Raw genomic sequence first — 18683 nt, 5'->3', positions numbered from 1 at the left:
CAACTCAGGCAAGATGTAATCTTACTTACTTGATTACATCTTGCCTGAAGAAGGGGCCTGAGTTGCCTCAAAAGCTTGCATATTGTAATCTTTTTAGTTAGCCAATAAAAGGTGTCATATTGCTTGGCTTTTCTCTAGATTCATGAAAATTAACCTCTTGTCTACAGGGAAAATAGTCAAAGCTTACCACAAAATAAACACACTTGCAGTAGAAAACAAAAGAAGAGACAATGTGCAAACTCACACATCAAGAAAAAGACCGCCTTCAACAACACCCTTCTAGAAGACAGTGTCTCATATGTTCATATTAGTTTATTTACAATTCTAGCACAAGTAAAGAAAACTATGTGCTTATGCATTCTAAGGAAAAGCTTATTTATTAAGAAAGAACACTCCTGTTATAATGGATGTATGTCACTTCCCAACAAGTTCCTTTGCATTCCTACTACATCCATACCAGCAGAGCATTATAACATCTTGCAGTTATTAACACCTTTGTTATTTCTGGCAATTCTCCATATATCTTGGAACTCAGAAAATCAAGCATGACGAATTCAATTCAAAATTGATAAATTAATCCAAGAGTACCAGCAGTTCTTCCAGAACTTTTTCGAAAACAATTGTAGCATATCAGAAATGACAAATCTCATACATATTAAAATGCACGTTGGTCAACTAGTACCTGCATGAGTTTCAGAGTCATAATGTTTTCATTATAATAAAAAATTAATTTAAAATACATTAAAAAAGAAGAGCCTCACCTTTTTAATTATGTAAATCATGACTGATTATATATTATCTTAGCAGAGCAAACCTTTGATACATCTGGGGTAGAACCTCTTTCTGAGTGGCGCATTTTATTTGTTGGTATAAGGACAGTTAAGAAACGAACAGAAATATGTTTATACTTCTATTAATTAAATGATGTACTTTCTGTATGTAAGTTTTTTGTTTAATTTTTAACTATACGGTACACATAGAAGTGCTCTTCATAAAAATAAACTAAAACACATTAAACCCAATGTACCCTCTTTCTTTAAAAGTATAAGTAAACTCAACCCTTCTACAGTGAACTCCAACCTACTGCACTTAAATTGTATACAGCTATAGTAGATTATTTATAAATATTCCTTTGTGATTATGTTTTTGAAGTAAATAAACATCAGATATTTTTAAATTGAAGAGCATCTAATTCAACACACTTCTAACATGGTTTTGACATACATGGGTAATTCTAAAATTTTTAACTCAAACTTACTCACCTATTGGTTATGAGACGCGAGTTTACATATCTGTATTCCCCTTCATATCTTTGTTCAGTTACTGTCATTTTTCCAATAGGTCTTCTTAATCTTGTCAGGATCAATCCTGAAATTATCAGATACGCCATCATACTGGCAGGCCCCTTAAAAATAAAACATAAAAATAAATTCACAGGCTTCAATGGCATTCACATAGTGAAACTGTATGTGAAGAATATTCATGACAGTAGCAGTAGTAGAGTAAAATCCTTCTCATATCAGTTTTTTGCAAGGGAAAGAATTTCAGGAAGCACTACATGAATTAACCCCTTTAAAACTCATTATGTACCGTTTGATAAATAAAAGCAATGAGCCATATATTAGAGATGTTAACATTTGCCATTTGAGATGCTAATGAATGGTTAAAAATTTGTGGCACTGGAAATAGTAAATATCTAGAGAAGACTTTGATATTATCAGGCTGGTTGAATTTGAGATGAATGGAATTTAAGTTTACACTCTGTCTCAAATTAATACAGATTCACTAACATAATATGTGTACACACACACATACACCTTGGTAAATAAAAACAAAATCGGCTATAAAAAAAGGCAATTTATCATCTTGATTTTTCATACAAAATATTAAGAAAAACCTAACATTTAACATAAATTAAAATAATTGAAAGGGAAAATAAATTTTCATCATAAAACAAATTTTTTTCTCAAATTCATGTGTCCCACAATTCACTCACTCATCTAATGCTTAATGATACTGGAGATCATTTGGCAAGGAAACTGGAATGTATTTACTGAAAATCATGTTTTCCATATCTATCTCAAGGTAAAGAAACAGATGTGAAACTTTGCGTGAACTAATCATTTAAAAACAACTATGGAATTTTGAATTTAAGTTAAATATTCCTTTAAACACTTCTACATGCAGTCTTACCGGCTCATAACTAAAACAACAAAAAAATGGCAGGGTATTACCTCCTTGCCATTCTTCCTTTAACCAAGTTATCAAGCAGAATTATACTGAAACTTTTAGCTTGAGCAAAGTAACAATATATTTTTTCTTTCAAAACAGAAAAGAGCAGGGATTAAAAATTGCTTAATACACCATATTAAATTAACCTACAAACAAATTAATTTTAAAGCTAAATATCAAAAAACAAAATGAACAAAAATGATAAACATTGAAATCAAATCACCAATAATAAAAAAAACCAAAAAGAGTATTCAAAGAAAAAGCACCTCAAAAATAGAAATACAAAAAAACCTGTAATATTGAACTTGAACATTTTGTTTTGACATATTCTGAATAGCATTAGAGTTATTGCTCATTTCAGAAAAGAAAAAAAAAAAAAAAAAAAAAAAAAAAAAAAAAAATTATATATATATATATATATATATATATATATATATAATATATAAAAATATAAAGCATTAATGCACATTCCTTGTAACAACTTTGAAACAATCTGAATTTATACAAAGTACTATAAAATCTTATGGTATGCCTAATGGATAAATTATAATAATTGTACTTATAAAAAGATGTACCTGGGCACCAATTGCACTAGTAAGTTTGAATATATATAAGCAAATATCAAGAAGAGGCTGAAAGGAAACAAAAATAAACATTCAATAAGTATGCTTTCTTTGTCATTGAATTAGAAATACTTAAATGACTAGAATAAAGCAAAGTCACAATTAGTGATGCTCTGATCGATTGACTGCCAAGCTAAATGAGACGATTTTCACTACATTAGATTTGACAGGTGGACGGTACATTGGTCGATCACAAAAATTGAATTTATCAGCATCTGCTTTTCCAGGTTTTATGGTAATTTAGTTTTAGTGCAGCTTTACACAAAGTATTACATTAGTTGAGCTAGCACGTCTTTTTTTTTGCTGCTAACATCCTTTAAACAGAGAGCAGCAAAGCAGACTTTACCAGACATTGAGAAGGTTGGAAGGTTAGCCTTTACATTAAAGAAAATAAAGTAACAAACAGCGAAACAGGAATCTGAGGAGTCACCCTTTGCAATTAGACAAATGCTAATGAATTCAGACCATTTTATAAGCCTGCTTCATTTAAAACATAAAAGCACATTTATATTAACATGTAAGCAGTGTTTAACTGTCAATATCAACCTCACCTTTGTGAGGATATATATTTTTTCTGTTAGACAAATGGTAGAGACTACATTTTTTAAATTAAGCTTTGTTTCAAATAGATACATTATATAGGAAATTAAACAATAAGTAAGATTCCAATAATGAGAAGCATTTTATTTTCTTTAATGACATATGTATTGTGGATAAATATTTTCTCTACTTAACAGGTATTTTATTAGTTAAAAAGTACGTTTTAAAGAGAATTTTATTTGTTTTAGTATTTTTATGGTCAGTTAACAATAAGGCTGCAGAAGTTTATGTTATTAAAAAATTAACAGGTAACAACAGTGGTCTATAGTTTAAGTATAAAAATACTAACGTTAACACTTTAATATAGAAGATAAGCCTTCTCTGCATCTAGTTACGCAGTTTTTTAGTGTAAAAAGTTTTTTAAAGATGAAAAATAAAAAGGAAAAGTGAATCGGCTGATTCAGTAATCAGTGATTGGTATTAGTCCTATAACAACCTGATCAGAGCATCCCTAGTCACAATTAAGAAAATTTTAAATATATATATATATTATCTATCACACACATAACAAAGTAGGACATGCAATGTCAAATAAATGTGAAATTCCACAATAGAACATATTGTGCTATATTTGGTTTTGCATTGTGACATTATTTTTATTTGTTTGCATTTATATTACAGGACAGTAACATTGCTTATAAATAAAATAATTCACATAACCAGGAAAATGGCCATTAAACAGAGAGAGAGAGAGAGAGAGAGAGAGAGAGAGAGAGAGAGAGAGAGAGAGAGAGAGAGAGAGAGAGAGAGAGAGAGAGAGAGAGAGAGAGAGAGAGAGAGAGAGAGAGAGAGAGAGAGAGAGAGAGAGAGAGAGAGAGAGAGAGCAATACTGATAATATTCTAATACAATCAAACATGTCCTGTTACAGATACCTTGCTCAGATTTGAATACAAATCTACAACGCTGTTACAAAATTTTTCCACATCTTGGGTGAGAAGCTGGTCAGCATTTGCTATTCTGTTATCCAGGTTTCCCATTTTATAGTAGGTGTAGCCTCTGTCAACAAAATATGTTATTTACATGTGTGTTGTACATAACAGTGATCAGTGAATACTGAAATCAAAAACAATGAATCATAAACTATTGTGAAGTGGTTTACTTATTTACAGTATTTGCTTTAGTTTATTGCCATTAATCTTGCATGCAATCTAATTTGGTGAAGCCCAAAAGAAACAAAGCATCAATACAACCATACAGAATAAATATACCAGCAATAATCATTCTGATTTAATCATATACTGTATAAGCAATACAAAGAAAAAAAAAACAGAAAATCCCAGTAAGTATTAACATCAAACCTAAAAATCCTGATCTTGAGAAATCTAATATGTTTACCAAACAACAGGAGATTAAACACAGGATATCCGGGGTGTGAATGGTCAGAGAATGGTGTTATATTCCAGTCTAACAGAGTAGGACAGATCTATACTGAGAAGTAACAAATATGTTAAAAGCAGTGCACACCACTCAACTTTTTTCTTGCCTTCATCTAAAATATTCCTTTACTACACAATGATGAAGAGCATATATGCTACACCGATCCCTCTCCCACTTGGACAGAGGCAGTGGTGCTGTAAGAATTATGTATCTAGACTTCTCTAGCGCCTTCAACACCATCCAACCTCTGCTCCTTAGGGACAAGCTGACAGAGATGGGAGTAGATTCATACCTAGTGGCATGGATCGTGGACTATCTTACAAACAGACCTCAGTATGTGCGTCTCGGGAACTGCAGGTCTGACATTGTGGTCAGCAACACAGGAGCGCCGCAGGGGACTGTACTCACTCTGGTCCTCTTCAGCCTATATACATCGGACTTCCAATACAACTCGGAGTCCTGCCACGTGGGCTGCATCAGGAGTGGGCAGGAGGAGGAGTATAGGAACCTCATCAAAGACTTTGTTAAATGATGCGACTCAAACCACCTACACCTGAACACCATCAAAACCAAGGAGCTGGTGGTGGATTTTAGGAGGCCCAAGCCCCTCCTGGACCCCGTGATTATCAGAGGTGACTGTGTGTAGAGGGTACAGACCTATAAATACCTGGGAGTGCAGCTGGATGATAAATTGAACTGGACTGCCAATACTGATTCTGTGCAAGAGAGGACAGAGCCGGCTATACTTCCTTAGAAGACTAGCGTCCTTCAACACCTGCAATAAGATGCTGCAGATGTTCTATCAGACGGTTGTGGTGAGCGCCCTCTTCTACGTGGTGGTGTGCTGGGGAGGCAGCATTAAGAAGAAGGATGCCTCATGCCTGGACAAACTGGTGAGGAAAGCTGGCTCCAGGCATGGAGCTGGACAGTTTGACATCCGTGGCAGAGCGACGGGCGCTCAGCAGGCTCCTATCAATTATGGAGAATCCACTGTATCCACTAAACAGTGTCATCTACAGACAGAGGAGCAGCTTCAGCGACAGACTGCTGTCACTGTCCTGCTCCACTGACAGACTGAGGAGATTGTTCCTCCCCCAAACTATGTGACTCTTCAATTCCACCCGGGGGGATGGGGCGTAAACGTTAACATTATTCAAAGTTACTGTCTGTTTTTACCTGCATTTTTATTACTTTTCAATTTAATATTGTTTTTTGTATCAGTATGCTGCTGCTGGAGTATGTGAATTTCCCCTTGGGATTAATAAAGTATCTATCTATCTATCTATCTATCTATCTATCTATCTATCTATCTATCTATCTATCTATCTATCTATCTATCTATCTATCTAAACAATGAGCATGGAGAAAAGGGTCATTGCTTTCTATGACACTTTGAACTTTAACAGATAGAACTGCCTCTACTGAGCTTTCTCAACTATAATGAATATGATGCCCTCCAATGTTGGACTTTTAAAATATGAACTTGAAATTTTTCAATATATTTAAGACCTGGATAATTATTCTTTTTGACATTTCTCTCTATTATAATAAAAAAATCTTGATCGAGCTGATCGAACATAGAGGAGGTAAAAAAATGTATTTGTTTCCCATTGTATCACCGTTTAAGAGGGCGTTTCCGAGGAGCGACCACATTTCCTTAGCGTTCGTTCAGCCTCCCTCTTCACAACACGAAAGGCTGAGACGCGAAGTGGCTGCCGCATAGCGTGCCCCGGGTGGAGGGGGAATAACTCATTCACTATAGCTTTATTACTGGCAAATATCAAGAAATAAAAAATGAATGAAAATGAATGAAATGAAAATAACAATCTCTTTTAATTGTATATCCAGTTAACCAAACCCGGGGGTGGGCGAGCGAAACAAGCAGGGGGCGGAGCCCCTAGTACTTTCAGAATATTCAAACGGTTACAACATTTGACTAATCCAGTGATGTTATTCATATAAACACAGACATGACACACCACAATTTGTGTTGTACCCCACAAAAGGGGTGTCATCAGCATAATTAAAACATTCTTAAAGAATATGTAGATATAAGTGAAGTACTGTACAGTCACAGCAAATAAATGAGTGGCGGTAAAGTACAATTCTGAGTGGCAGCTATGTTCAGAATGAGAGGTGTATAGATGTCTCCCATTTCTAGTGGAGTCTTTGCTTGGAATTAGCATTTAGTGCTGTCTTGTTGCGTGGTGTACACATAAATACAAATTTACTATGTGCTTTACACAGCTACTTTGGTAACTTGGGGCTTTCTCCCTTTTTAGCACACTTACAAATAATAAATTGACAACAACTTCACAAAACGTTTTTCTTCAGCAGGAGTTATACGTAGCAGTTGCTGTATCAGTTTTGTCTTTGTTGTTGTCTCCTCTTATTATTTGTCAATTTGTCTGACTGCGTTAACTTGCCCCAAACTAGAGGTAAGATGTACACCTTTAACATGAAAGATGGACTGAGGACTGGCCAATTGGAAGAGTAGGACATTGCTTAACAGAAACAGGAAGTCTCAAGAAAAAGAGAGATTTTCAAACTCTGAGGACCTCAGCAATTGTGGAGGTAGAGAAACTTTTTGGCTGGAGGAAATACAATGGACTAGGATGGAAGCCAGTTTTGTACCATCCAGAGGTGGATAGTTTATCTGTTGCAGCAAGACAAGTTGGGAAGGGTTATTCTGGAGGAATGGACGAGTTTGTAATAGTAAAATGTGTGTGTTTTTTTTTTTTTTTTTTGCTTTAATCTGCAAAGCTTCCCATCTTTAACTGAGCTACATCTGATTATGGATTGTCAGGATTAATATTTGTTGGACTGCTGTAATTTGTGTTCCTTATATTGTTTCATGCTTGTCTTGTGTTTGTAAACTGTACACACCTATCAATCTTGTATTTTATGTCTTGGTTTAATACAATATAATCACGGTTAAGTACATTTTATAAGTGTGGCATCTTGTTATTTTAAGGAAAGGGGAAATGGGGTACAGTCCCATTATTATTATTATAGGAAACAATCAGCAGCTAGTAGTTGCAGACCTGGTCTGGCCTATTTGACAGATAGCGGGGAATTGGTACAGCAGGGTGGTGTCCAAAGTGGGACCTTAATGTTTTTTTTTCTCCATTTATTATTTTCTGTTCATACTGTTATGTAAAGATGAGCAGAGTAAAAGGTTCAGTTCCCGAATACTGCTACAGCTATCACAAAGAATACCATTCCATTTTCCTGTGGAAAAAAGTGTGAGCAGCCTGTCTCATCATCAGTCCATACTGACAAAGCAGGCAGGGAGTAGGATTCAAATTGCAGAAATGACAGCAAAAATGAAAATCAGGCTTACCCACACAGGTGGTACATGCAGGAGCCAGAGTCCTACTCTAAAACCTATTTAATCAATAAGAAGAACAACAATCTATGTGTTGTTCATTAACACTTTCACACTGACTGTAAAAACTGTTGCAGGTCCCTTCAGTCACATATTATACAGGTGCACAAATGCTGAACAGAAGAAAATACCCCTTCACCAGGACAATTTCAAGGTCAGACGCTTTACTCAAAGACATACATTTGTAAATACGGGCACATCTGGTTGATTGCACAGTTATGCAGCTGTTTATTGTTAAGAGAAAAACTGCCAAGCATGACCAGACCATTCAAAGCCATCCAACCACATAAACATCTTAGTCTGATGGGAGTTGCACTTCTGTTATACAAATATAGTGCTGGTTGGATTAAAATAATTAGGTATTTTATAAACAAAAAATTCTTTAAAAACCTTGGTTTCAGAAAAAAAAAACAGAAAACCAATAAATAAAGATTAAAAACAAGCTTACTTTAAGTACTCATCATAAAGGTGTCTGGTGAGCCTAACACGGAATCGCAGCTTTAATTCATTTAGGCCAAGCTTTAAAAAATTGTTTACCAAGGATATCTGGAAATGAAAACAATTTATTATTGATTATTGTGTCAATATGTTTAAAAGCACATCATGTAAAATAAAACAAAAACTTTACATCTAAAGTGTAATATATGTAGAAAAACAAAAATCATGCATGTCTACAGAACCTTTATTACAAGTCTATTGTAAATTCAAAGATGTCTAACAGAATAAAGTCTTTGCTCAATTATGTTTAAAGTGTCTGTAAATTTTGACTAGAGCAGTCCCTATAACAGATTGTCATACAGCTTTCTTTCTTAAGTAAATCACTAACAATGTAGTTTGGTAAATGACCACTTAGCAATCTAACACAAAAAAGAAGTAAACATGGAGTAACTTTCAGGTACATTAGGGCACTCAGTTAACTGTTTTCAAAGTTAAGAGCATTCTTGAATTTTTGTTTACCTGCTTCATCAAACACAGAGATAATAATTTTTGTAACAATGAGTCATATCAAAATAATAGTAACACCTGAATTTAATAATTTGCATTAGTAAAGCACTCCAAATTATATCAAATACAAGTTTTTTTAATATCATTTTGTAGTATCATATAGTCAAAAACAGCCCAGACAGGACTGGGGTGACTAAACTACTGTAGATTTCACAGAAAACACAATTCAACTAAGATGTAAAACAAAATATTGTGTCAAGAGTCTATGGCTAATTGTAGTTTTTAAAACTTAAAAACAAATTCACTGATACAAGTGCCCAGTGAAGAGTTAAGGTCTACATTGTAAATGGATTCTTCCTACTTGAGTGCTGTTTATATGTACCTTCTTTTTATAATTACTGCATTCGTTAAAAGGGAAAACATAGTGGATCGAAATCTAATTAGTATACAAAGATTATATAAAGACAACATGCACAAAATGTTTTCTCTGCCAGGAAAAAACTGAAACTAATTTAAACTGAAAAAAACAATGGCATATCTTCAGTTTTGATTCCTCATTGATTAAGGACTAGGTTAGCTATTTTTCTATTTTAACAATTAACAAACTATTCCTATGATCATATATATATATATATATATATATATATATATATATATATATATATATATATATATACATATACACATACACATACATATATACTTGTATATATACATAATATAAACTATAATATATAAAATAAACTAGTAAGTGTTGGCAAATAGCATACTATAACTTTTATATTAAAAGATAATCCTTCAATAATAGTCAACTAAAATACTGAATTATTTTCATTCTCTAAAAATATATTTTTTTAAATGTCTGCTGTTGAGGAAAAATGCTGAGCTTTCAATCTCAGTTTGCAATCAACACATAAGATACTCTGCAGTCCCTTAGGTTTGATAAAAATTGTGTGAATTGTAGGTGCAAGCATACTTATTATTAACAAAAGAATATAAGTATGTTGACAAATGAGAGGATACCATTCAGTCAATCAAGTCTCTTTTGGAAAATTAATAATTACTGGTAATTTACTATTAATCAAGCCAATGACTAAATTAATTCAGGCTGTTGCTTTATTTACTGGAAATTATTATGAAGCAAACAATCTTTTAATAATATAATCAGAATCATCATTGATTTAATTTGCAGTTACATTTAATGACTCTTAAATCAATTAAATAATTGACTTGATTTTATTTGTGAATTTGATTGCATTGGATTTCAAGTCTAGACTCACAGGACACAGAAGTTGTTGCTTTAAACTCAACGAAATCTCCAAGGCCATTTCCTCCTTTAATTAAGCTTAAAGTACCGTATAAACAAAACTTACAACAAGAATTATAACATAATTACATAGTTCTTTTAATAGTATGCATAATAAACTTAGAATTTCTTACAAAAGTACATATCTTTAATTGTACTGTATCTGTGGCTCTTTAGTATGTGAACAGAAATAAGCCTTCACACTACCCAAAGTTTCCAAATCAAGGTAAAATTAATGGTTGAATAAAAAATGTGTTGAAAGTAGAATCAACTTTATTTACCACAGGTTTGGAAATCTAGGAAAGTCTATTTTTTTTTTACTTCAATGCCACTTAATTAAAATCAGCATATTTAGACAATAAAATGAAATGGATTTTAACAAAGTTAATGAAAATATAAAAAGTAAACTTACAACTGGCATAACAGCAATAAAGTTGAACAAATACTTCTTGAAATCTTTCGTTGTACGACCAATAATTGCACTGTAGACCACAACATGCACAAAAACAAATTGAGCAAAGGCTGTTAGCAGGCAACATAAAAACAATTATTTATAAATTATACATGCTTTGAAAAGCCAAAGCCAATTCTGTTATAACAACATTGCTCTTTGTTTTGCACATTAAACAATGGTTAAAAAGCCAGCATTCAAAAATAACAAATTATTTTGCTTCTGTAAATGCAGTCAAATGTCTTACAATTATTTTTGATAAAAATAAAAAAAAAAACAAAAAAAAAAACACACACCTCATGGCACAATGCCTAAAAGTATGTTGCACTCTTGCCATACAAGTATTTTATATTATATATATATATTATATACACATACATACATACATGCATGATTTATAAATACAGTAAATGTGTGTGTATATTATATTAATATATATATACTAGCCATGTGCGCCCAACTACGTTGCGCGTGTTAAAGTTGTCTGTGAAGGGCTCCCTGTTTAAACGCGGCTGCCAGTCATGAACTGGGCCCTTCGTTGCACAGCATTATGATTTTTTATAAGGTAAACAAAATTACAAAAGAAAACCCTTGGACATTGATTCGATAGGAACGACCTACTCGGAATCACTGTCCGAATAGTAATTATGTTGTGGTGTAGGAACATTTCTGCTTCTCTCCGTTCACAGTCCGTCTCGTTTTCACAACGCTGTCGTTTCCTCTCACGATCTCTTCTCAACCTTTCTCCAATCTCGCAGGTTGCTTTGTGGCAATCCAAAGAGTAAGGCAATATACACGGAGCAATGGTTATAAAAGGGGGACACATAGGTATCCAGACTCTTTAAAGCATAAATAGGGATCACTTCACTGACATGTGAGCAAGCCACGGTACAACTGTGAGACGCGCAGCACTCGCCGGCTACAACATAACAATAATAATTTCCGGAACGTGCTGTTACGTTGTCATTCATTTTACCCACCGTCTTTCTTTCATTCATATGTTACGTAGGCACGTACCTTATATCTTCGGCAATCTCATTCTCTAACCAGGCCTCAGGAGCTAACCAGCGTAACACTGTCCACCACACCTTTCGTTATTCCGGCACATTGTTGACATCCGTGAGTCACAACAATGTACTAAACTGGAAGGTGGTCTACGCATGCATGGAATTCGCGGACAAACAAAGATCAAGATCCAAATGAAGATTATATATAATGATTAGTTAATTTAAAGCACATCAATTTGTTTAGTTTGAATGTTTGTGTTTTGAGGTGTGACTGGAGTACTGCAGTCATCAGTAGTATAAGCCTGGAGGAGATTCTTAATGCAATGCCTATGTTTTAGCTGTCTCTCTACTGCCATCTAGTGCTTCTTCTTCTAATTCATTCACGGACCAACAAAGATCAAGATCCAAATGAAGATTATATATAGAGATAGAGATATATATATATATATATATATATATATATATATATATATATATATATATATACACACACACACACACACACACGTACGTAAAGTATATTAGGGCTGCTACAAACAATTATTTTGTGAATGAATAAATTATTAAGTATTTTTGCGAATAATCTAACAACTAATTTTTGACCAAGAAATTTACTTATGCATATGAATGAGTACAATATATAAATAGAGAAAAAAAATTATATGTTGAATTAGTAAACAACAGGATATGGGAAAAAACAACTAAAATAACTCCAACAAGTAGAGAATAAGTCTAAAAAGCCTAAAATTAAAAATATTTTTATTAATAATGTAATTATTAACATAATTTGATGTCAGCAGTGCAACTTGAAACAAGACCAAATAATTAGGCTTTTGGTTCCCGTAGACTTCAGTGTTACAATGGATCATTTCTAATACTGCACTAAATAAAAAAAATGCATTTCACTGAGTCAGCCTGATTGCTTATTGAATGTGATTTATTTAGTTTAATGATTGGAGAAAATACCCAAGATACTTTATAAAGCTGAACTACAGTTAGGTCCATAAATATTTGGACAGAGACAAATTTTTTCTAATTTTGGTCCTACCACAATGAATTTTAAATGAAACAACTCAGATGCAGTTGAAGTGCAGACTTTCAGCTTTATCAGTGGGGTGAACAAAATGATTGCATAAAAATGTGAGGCAACTAAAGCATTTTTTGAACACAATCCCTTCATTTCAGGGGCGCAAAAGTAATTAGACAATTGACTCAAAGGCTATTTCATGGGCAGGTGTGGGCAAGTCCGTCGTTATGTCATTATCAATTAAGCAGATAAAAGGCCTGGAGTTGATTTGAGGTGTGGTGCTTGCATGTGGAAGATTTTGCTGTGAACAGACATCATGCAGTCAAAGGAGCTCTCCATGCAGGTGAAAGAAGCCATCCTTAAGCTGCGAAAACAGTAAAAACCCATCCGAGAAATTGCTACAATATTATGAGTGGCAAAATCTACAGTTTGGTACATCCTGAGAAAGAAAGCAAGCACTGGTGAACTCGGCAATGCAAAAAGACCTGGACGTCCACGGAAGACAACAGTGGTGAATGATTATAGAATCATTTTCATGGTGAAGAGAAACCCCTTCACAACAGCCAACCAAGTGAATAACACTCTCCAGGGGGTAGGTGTATCAATATCCAAGTCTACCATAAAGAGAAGACTGCATGAAAGTAAATACAGAGGGTGGACGGCAAGGTGCAAGCCACTCATAAGCCTCAAGAATAGAAAGGCTAGATTGGACTTTGCTAAAGAACGTCTAAAAAAGCCAGCACAGTTCTAGAAAAACATTATTTGGACAGATGAAGCCAAGATCAACCTCTACCAGAATGATGGCAAGAAAAAAGTATGGAGAAGGCGTGGAACAGCTCATTATCCAAAGCATACCACATCACCTGTAAAACACGGTGGAGGCAGTGTGATGGCTTGGGCATGCATGGCTGCCAGTGGCACTGGGACACTAGTGTTTATTGATGATGTGACACAGGACAGAAGCAGCCGAATGAATTCTGAGGTGTTCAGAGACATACTGTCTGCTCAAATCCAGCTAAATGAAGTCAAATTTATTGGGCGGTGTTTCATGATACAGATGGACAATGACCCAAAACATTCAGCCAAAGCAACCCAGGAGTTTATTAAAGCAAAGAAGTGGAAAATTCTTGAATGGCCAAGTCAGTCACCTGATCTTAACCCAATTAAGCATGCATTTCACTTGTTGAAGACTAAACTTCAGACAGAAAGGCCCACAAACAAACAGCAACTGAAAGCCGCTGCAGTAAAGGCCTGGCAGAGCATTAAAAAGGAGGAAACCCAGCATCTGGTGGTGTCCTTGAATTCAAGACTTCAGGCTGTCATTGCCAGCAAAGGGTTTTCAACCAAGTATTAGAAATTAACATTTTATTTCCAGTTATTTAATTTGTCCAATTACTTTTGAGTCCCTGAAATGAAGGGATTGTGTTAAAAAAATGCTTTAGTTGCCTCACATGTTTATGCAATCGTTTTGTTCACCCCACTGAATTAAAGCTGAAAGTCTGCACTTCAACTGCATCTGAGTTGTTCCATTTAAAATTCATTGTGGTAATGTACAGAACCAAAATTAGAAAAAAGTTGTCTCTGTCCAAATATTTATGGACCTAACTGTACGTTTATATGTGACTAGCTGTCCCCTGCAGCTCTGCCCGAATAGTAGAGAAACAGGACAGACTTTAAAAATCATAAAACAAACAGGTTTCGCTAGCTAAGCAGAGGCAAGCTACGCTCCAAAACGTGGCAAGATGAAGACCGGCTCAAACTGAGACTGGCACGTGAGTGAGTGAGGAGGGCCCCGCCTGGCTCCCCACTCCTGACATCATGCTTTCCCCTCCACTCGGCCCGCAGCCTCTGTCTCGGATAAGCGCAAATAAAATCACTCCTGCAAGCTAACTATGATACTTATCGCAATGAGAGAAGCCACAAAATCAACTGGAATGTTCAAGAAAATTATAGAAAAAAAAACAATCTAAATCCATTAAATAGTTCTCTCATGAAAAGCGGACAGACATACACAGAGACAGACATTGGATTTTATGTATATGGAGATTTAATTGTTGCTCAATTTTGAAAGCCACTGACAATTAGCTTTTCTTCAAATCTACGAGGTGACAGTTAAACAGTTACTAGTTAGCAGTTTTAAATATATGACAAAGGGTGAAAATGCAACACTGACCAAAATAAAACTAGCAAGTGCATTTAACAGACTAGTCTATCATATTTAGCTAGAATATATACCGAAACCTTATTTGAATTCAGTGCATTTGCAAGTAACAATTGTGACAAATGACAAGTGCATTTAGCAGTCAATTTACCTGGTGTGACTGCCAAAATGATATGGCTCAAACCTTCATCCCTATTAATCAGCTTCACAATACTAAAAGAACTATTGTCAAACAGCCAGCAAGGGCAATTGGGTTACTTACAGCACTGTTGGCTTGCTTATTGATATACTTCAGCATGCTTCCTCTGCAGGTGTATGTATTGAGCTAGTACTGCTGTAGAATATCATGTTTTTTACACAATGAACAACTATTTTCACTTTTTCAGGTGCGTTACTCCCACACTGAGGAGAATTTTGCCTGACATTTTAGGAAATTTCTTGCAGTGAAAGTGGTGCAGCTGTCGCCATTGTTAGCTTACTCAAAAACAGCACAGGGAGTTGTAGCATGTGGGTGCATGTGGGGGAGGGGGAGGGGCAGGGACAACTATTCAATTAAGAAAATATAAATTGATTAAAATTTTCAGTCAGGTGCATTGATTAATTGTGGCAGCCCTATAGTATGTATACACATATACACAAACACTGTATATACAGTATGTAATACAAAACAGTATTTTAGGCAGATGTCACCAAATCAATCAGTTATTCTTTCCTATTTTAAATATAAAAATATAGAAAATATATTTCCAATATTGATATTTAAACATTTGTCTAAACCATAAACAATACTGTAAAAACGAGCAGATGCATTTAAAGAGTAAAGACTTCAACTCCACTCCCAAGATGCAAAAAAAAAAAAAAAAAAATGTGATGTTAATAATTTAATTCAAACGTTACAACTGCAAAAATAATAAAATTACCACTGGCAAAGCAGCACAAAACCAATAAAAATGCTTCCCAAATAGAAGGATATCTCTGCTAATGATACCACTGCAGAAAATTAAAGAGAATATGAAAGATACTTAAGTACAGGACATCAACATTATTCTCAATTAAATAAAAATATAATTTATCATCATTTATTGACAACACACCTGCAGGATTATATATAGTATATGTCAATACACAGACAATGTACAGACAATCAATTATCAGCTTCCATTAAAACACATTTTACAAGTATCATTAATGATTAATTCCAACATCTTTCCTACAGTATATTATAAATTTCTGAAAAAACAGAACAAAATTACAAAAATATGAAACACAAATTTATTTATATATATTTATATATACATACATACACATCATCATCTAGTACACCACAATATTTGCACCGATAAGTAGAAAAGATGCTATAGTAAAAGAAAATGTACCTTTCAATCATGGTCCCATTCTGTATCATCCAAACATCACAATATGTTCGTGCAACAAGCATAGCTGCAATAAGCAGCAGGTAACCTGTCTGATAAGCAATAACAAAAAAATAAGTAAGCGCATATAAGTAAATACAGTAATATCTAATATCTACACAACAAAGAAAGTTGCTACCACAACCCTATAGAAGAGGTTTAAAACATTTAGCAGAGCAAAAATGGTTACTGTCACTGCTTAAAAAAAAAATCACTTACTGTATAAATGAAGCATCTTGTAATACTTGAAATAACATTACTTGTTTTGAATGTTTTCATTTTCACTAAGTTTTGAATTTATATTTGCAAACAAAGAACCTTCAATTACAAATTAACATCAAAGTTTTCAAACTGAAAGTTCCCAGTGAGTCTGGTTTGATTGTTTTAGTATACAACCAGCAAACTCACGATTCTCGAAAGAATTGCAAATCCAAGAATGGCAATCACTTTCTGTTCCCTCTGATATTTGGAGGGAAGAAAAATCATGGAGGGTGGGTGCGTCCTGGGAAAGTTTTCATTTAACTAAATAAATATATTTGTACTAAAGCGGTTTCTTTTTGGAGCTGTGACTCATCTGGTTCTGGTGTTTCAGAAGCGCGTTGTAGGTGCATGCGTTTATTGTTTTATTCCATGCGGTCTCATTTTTGTTTTTCTATGGCTGTGTCGTTAGCTAGAAGTCGTTTGCTTACGGTGGCGGATTCGCCTGCTGAAGTGACCATGGCGGTGGATCCGGGCTTGGAGGGCTACATTACTAAACGAATGCACAACCTGGGGTGCACACTTTACCTCAAGTTTAGTTTACAGGTTGTGTTGTGTTGTTTGGGCGCCACCTACAGACTCTGGGAAGTTGCTGAGTTTGACTCTGGGGTGCTGAGGCGCAGTGCGCATGCGCTTTCGGTGCATCTGGCATCCGTGCATATATACAAACTTCATTTAGTAATATAGATAACAAATTCCTGAAAGATGGCAGAATGTAAAAAACGGAGCTTAAATTTCCTTTTGATGCAGGTGGATTTATCCCCATGTGCTAAATTTATTTATTACAACTTAAAATGAGCTATTGCTTAAATAGGAATTAATAAAATCAAAATTCAAACATCATTACTAGAATAAATTTGCAAGCATCAAGGTTATTCAGGATACTCATTAAAAAATCTCATTTATACAAAAAAAACTTCAAAGCTGCTTTAATAACTCTCTTTATGTGAAATATAAAACATGGCACTTATTCAGATTTTGAGAATTTTATGTTGGGAGATTTCTGTGTGTATCAGTGCATGCAGAAAGTATTCACTAGTTAGTAATACTTAACTGAAAAGTTAAAATTTAATAAAAAAGACAAATTTACTCAACTTTTAAATGTCACATAGTACTGATTCTTTAAATTTTCAAATCAATCCCTACTTTTTAATATAAGACATCAATTTAAAAATCCCTTTGTGAAATCAAACTTCTCAAATGAGGATCAATCAAATTATTTCTGAACTAGCACATCATGTTTTCACAAATATCACAAGAATAAAAGCATTAATGAAATGATGTTGAGGGAGAGAAGAACATCATACGTTATAGTAAGAAAGGAGATTATTTTAATAAGTAGTGACTTGTGAGAGGACTCAATATTAGAATATAGACCAATGTCTATAATAATTGTCGGAAAAAGCAATTTGTTGCATAAACGTTGTCACAGTGACTTGGTGATAGTCATACAATATGCTAAACGAATGTGGAATTGCCTACACTATAATATAAAAGGAATATCTTGTTTTGAGTTGTCAGTGTTATGGAATCCCTGTATTTTTTCCATTGTAATGTTTCTTGTTGTCTGGCAGTTTACCACTACTCTTCAGAAAGGTTGTGTGTGTAATTCATTTTTCATTAGTAGTCTAGGTGCAAGACTTGCTGCCGCTGATCTTTGGATAATGTTGCTCTGTGATTTGTCATACGTTGTCTTTGTTGTTCTAAGGCATCTTGCCTGTGCTGGTTGGTCTGGCATAATGTAGATGTTTCTGCTTCTGTGCGCTGGTGTGAGTATGTAGGCCTGCGAGACCATTCCTGTTGGTCGCAGCTAGGCTGTATGTGCCATTTTATCTGGAAGCTTACCTTGAAGTGAAGGAAAGAGGAGGTATAAAATGGTAGTGTCATAATGCAGT

General features: G+C 34.4%; 1 protein-coding gene across 2 annotated transcripts in view; it reads right to left on the bottom strand.

The window, feature by feature from the left end:
- The window catches only part of abcd3a (ATP-binding cassette, sub-family D (ALD), member 3a), a 55832-nt gene that overhangs the window by 24738 nt on the left and 12411 nt on the right, over nucleotides 1-18683 (bottom strand). Inside the window, exons 4-9 of one of the 2 annotated variants that reach the window (XM_051933278.1) lie at nucleotides 16495-16583; nucleotides 16039-16108; nucleotides 8670-8767; nucleotides 4329-4452; nucleotides 2808-2864; nucleotides 1263-1405 (exon numbers count right to left, since the gene is read on the bottom strand). In XM_051933278.1, the coding sequence (XP_051789238.1) occupies nucleotides 1263-1405; nucleotides 2808-2864; nucleotides 4329-4452; nucleotides 8670-8767; nucleotides 16039-16108; nucleotides 16495-16583 (581 nt within the window). Of the gene's footprint in view, nucleotides 1-1262; nucleotides 1406-2807; nucleotides 2865-4328; nucleotides 4453-8669; nucleotides 8768-10884; nucleotides 10955-16038; nucleotides 16109-16494; nucleotides 16584-18683 lie in introns of both variants that reach the window. The other variant, XM_028811110.2, reaches the window with a different exon arrangement.

Source organism: Erpetoichthys calabaricus, chromosome 10, assembly GCF_900747795.2.
Source record: "Erpetoichthys calabaricus chromosome 10, fErpCal1.3, whole genome shotgun sequence".
Lineage (NCBI taxonomy): Eukaryota > Metazoa > Chordata > Cladistia > Polypteriformes > Polypteridae > Erpetoichthys > Erpetoichthys calabaricus.
The sequence above is the reverse complement of the archived record's forward strand: the minus strand, read 5'-3'. Positions and strand labels throughout refer to the sequence as shown.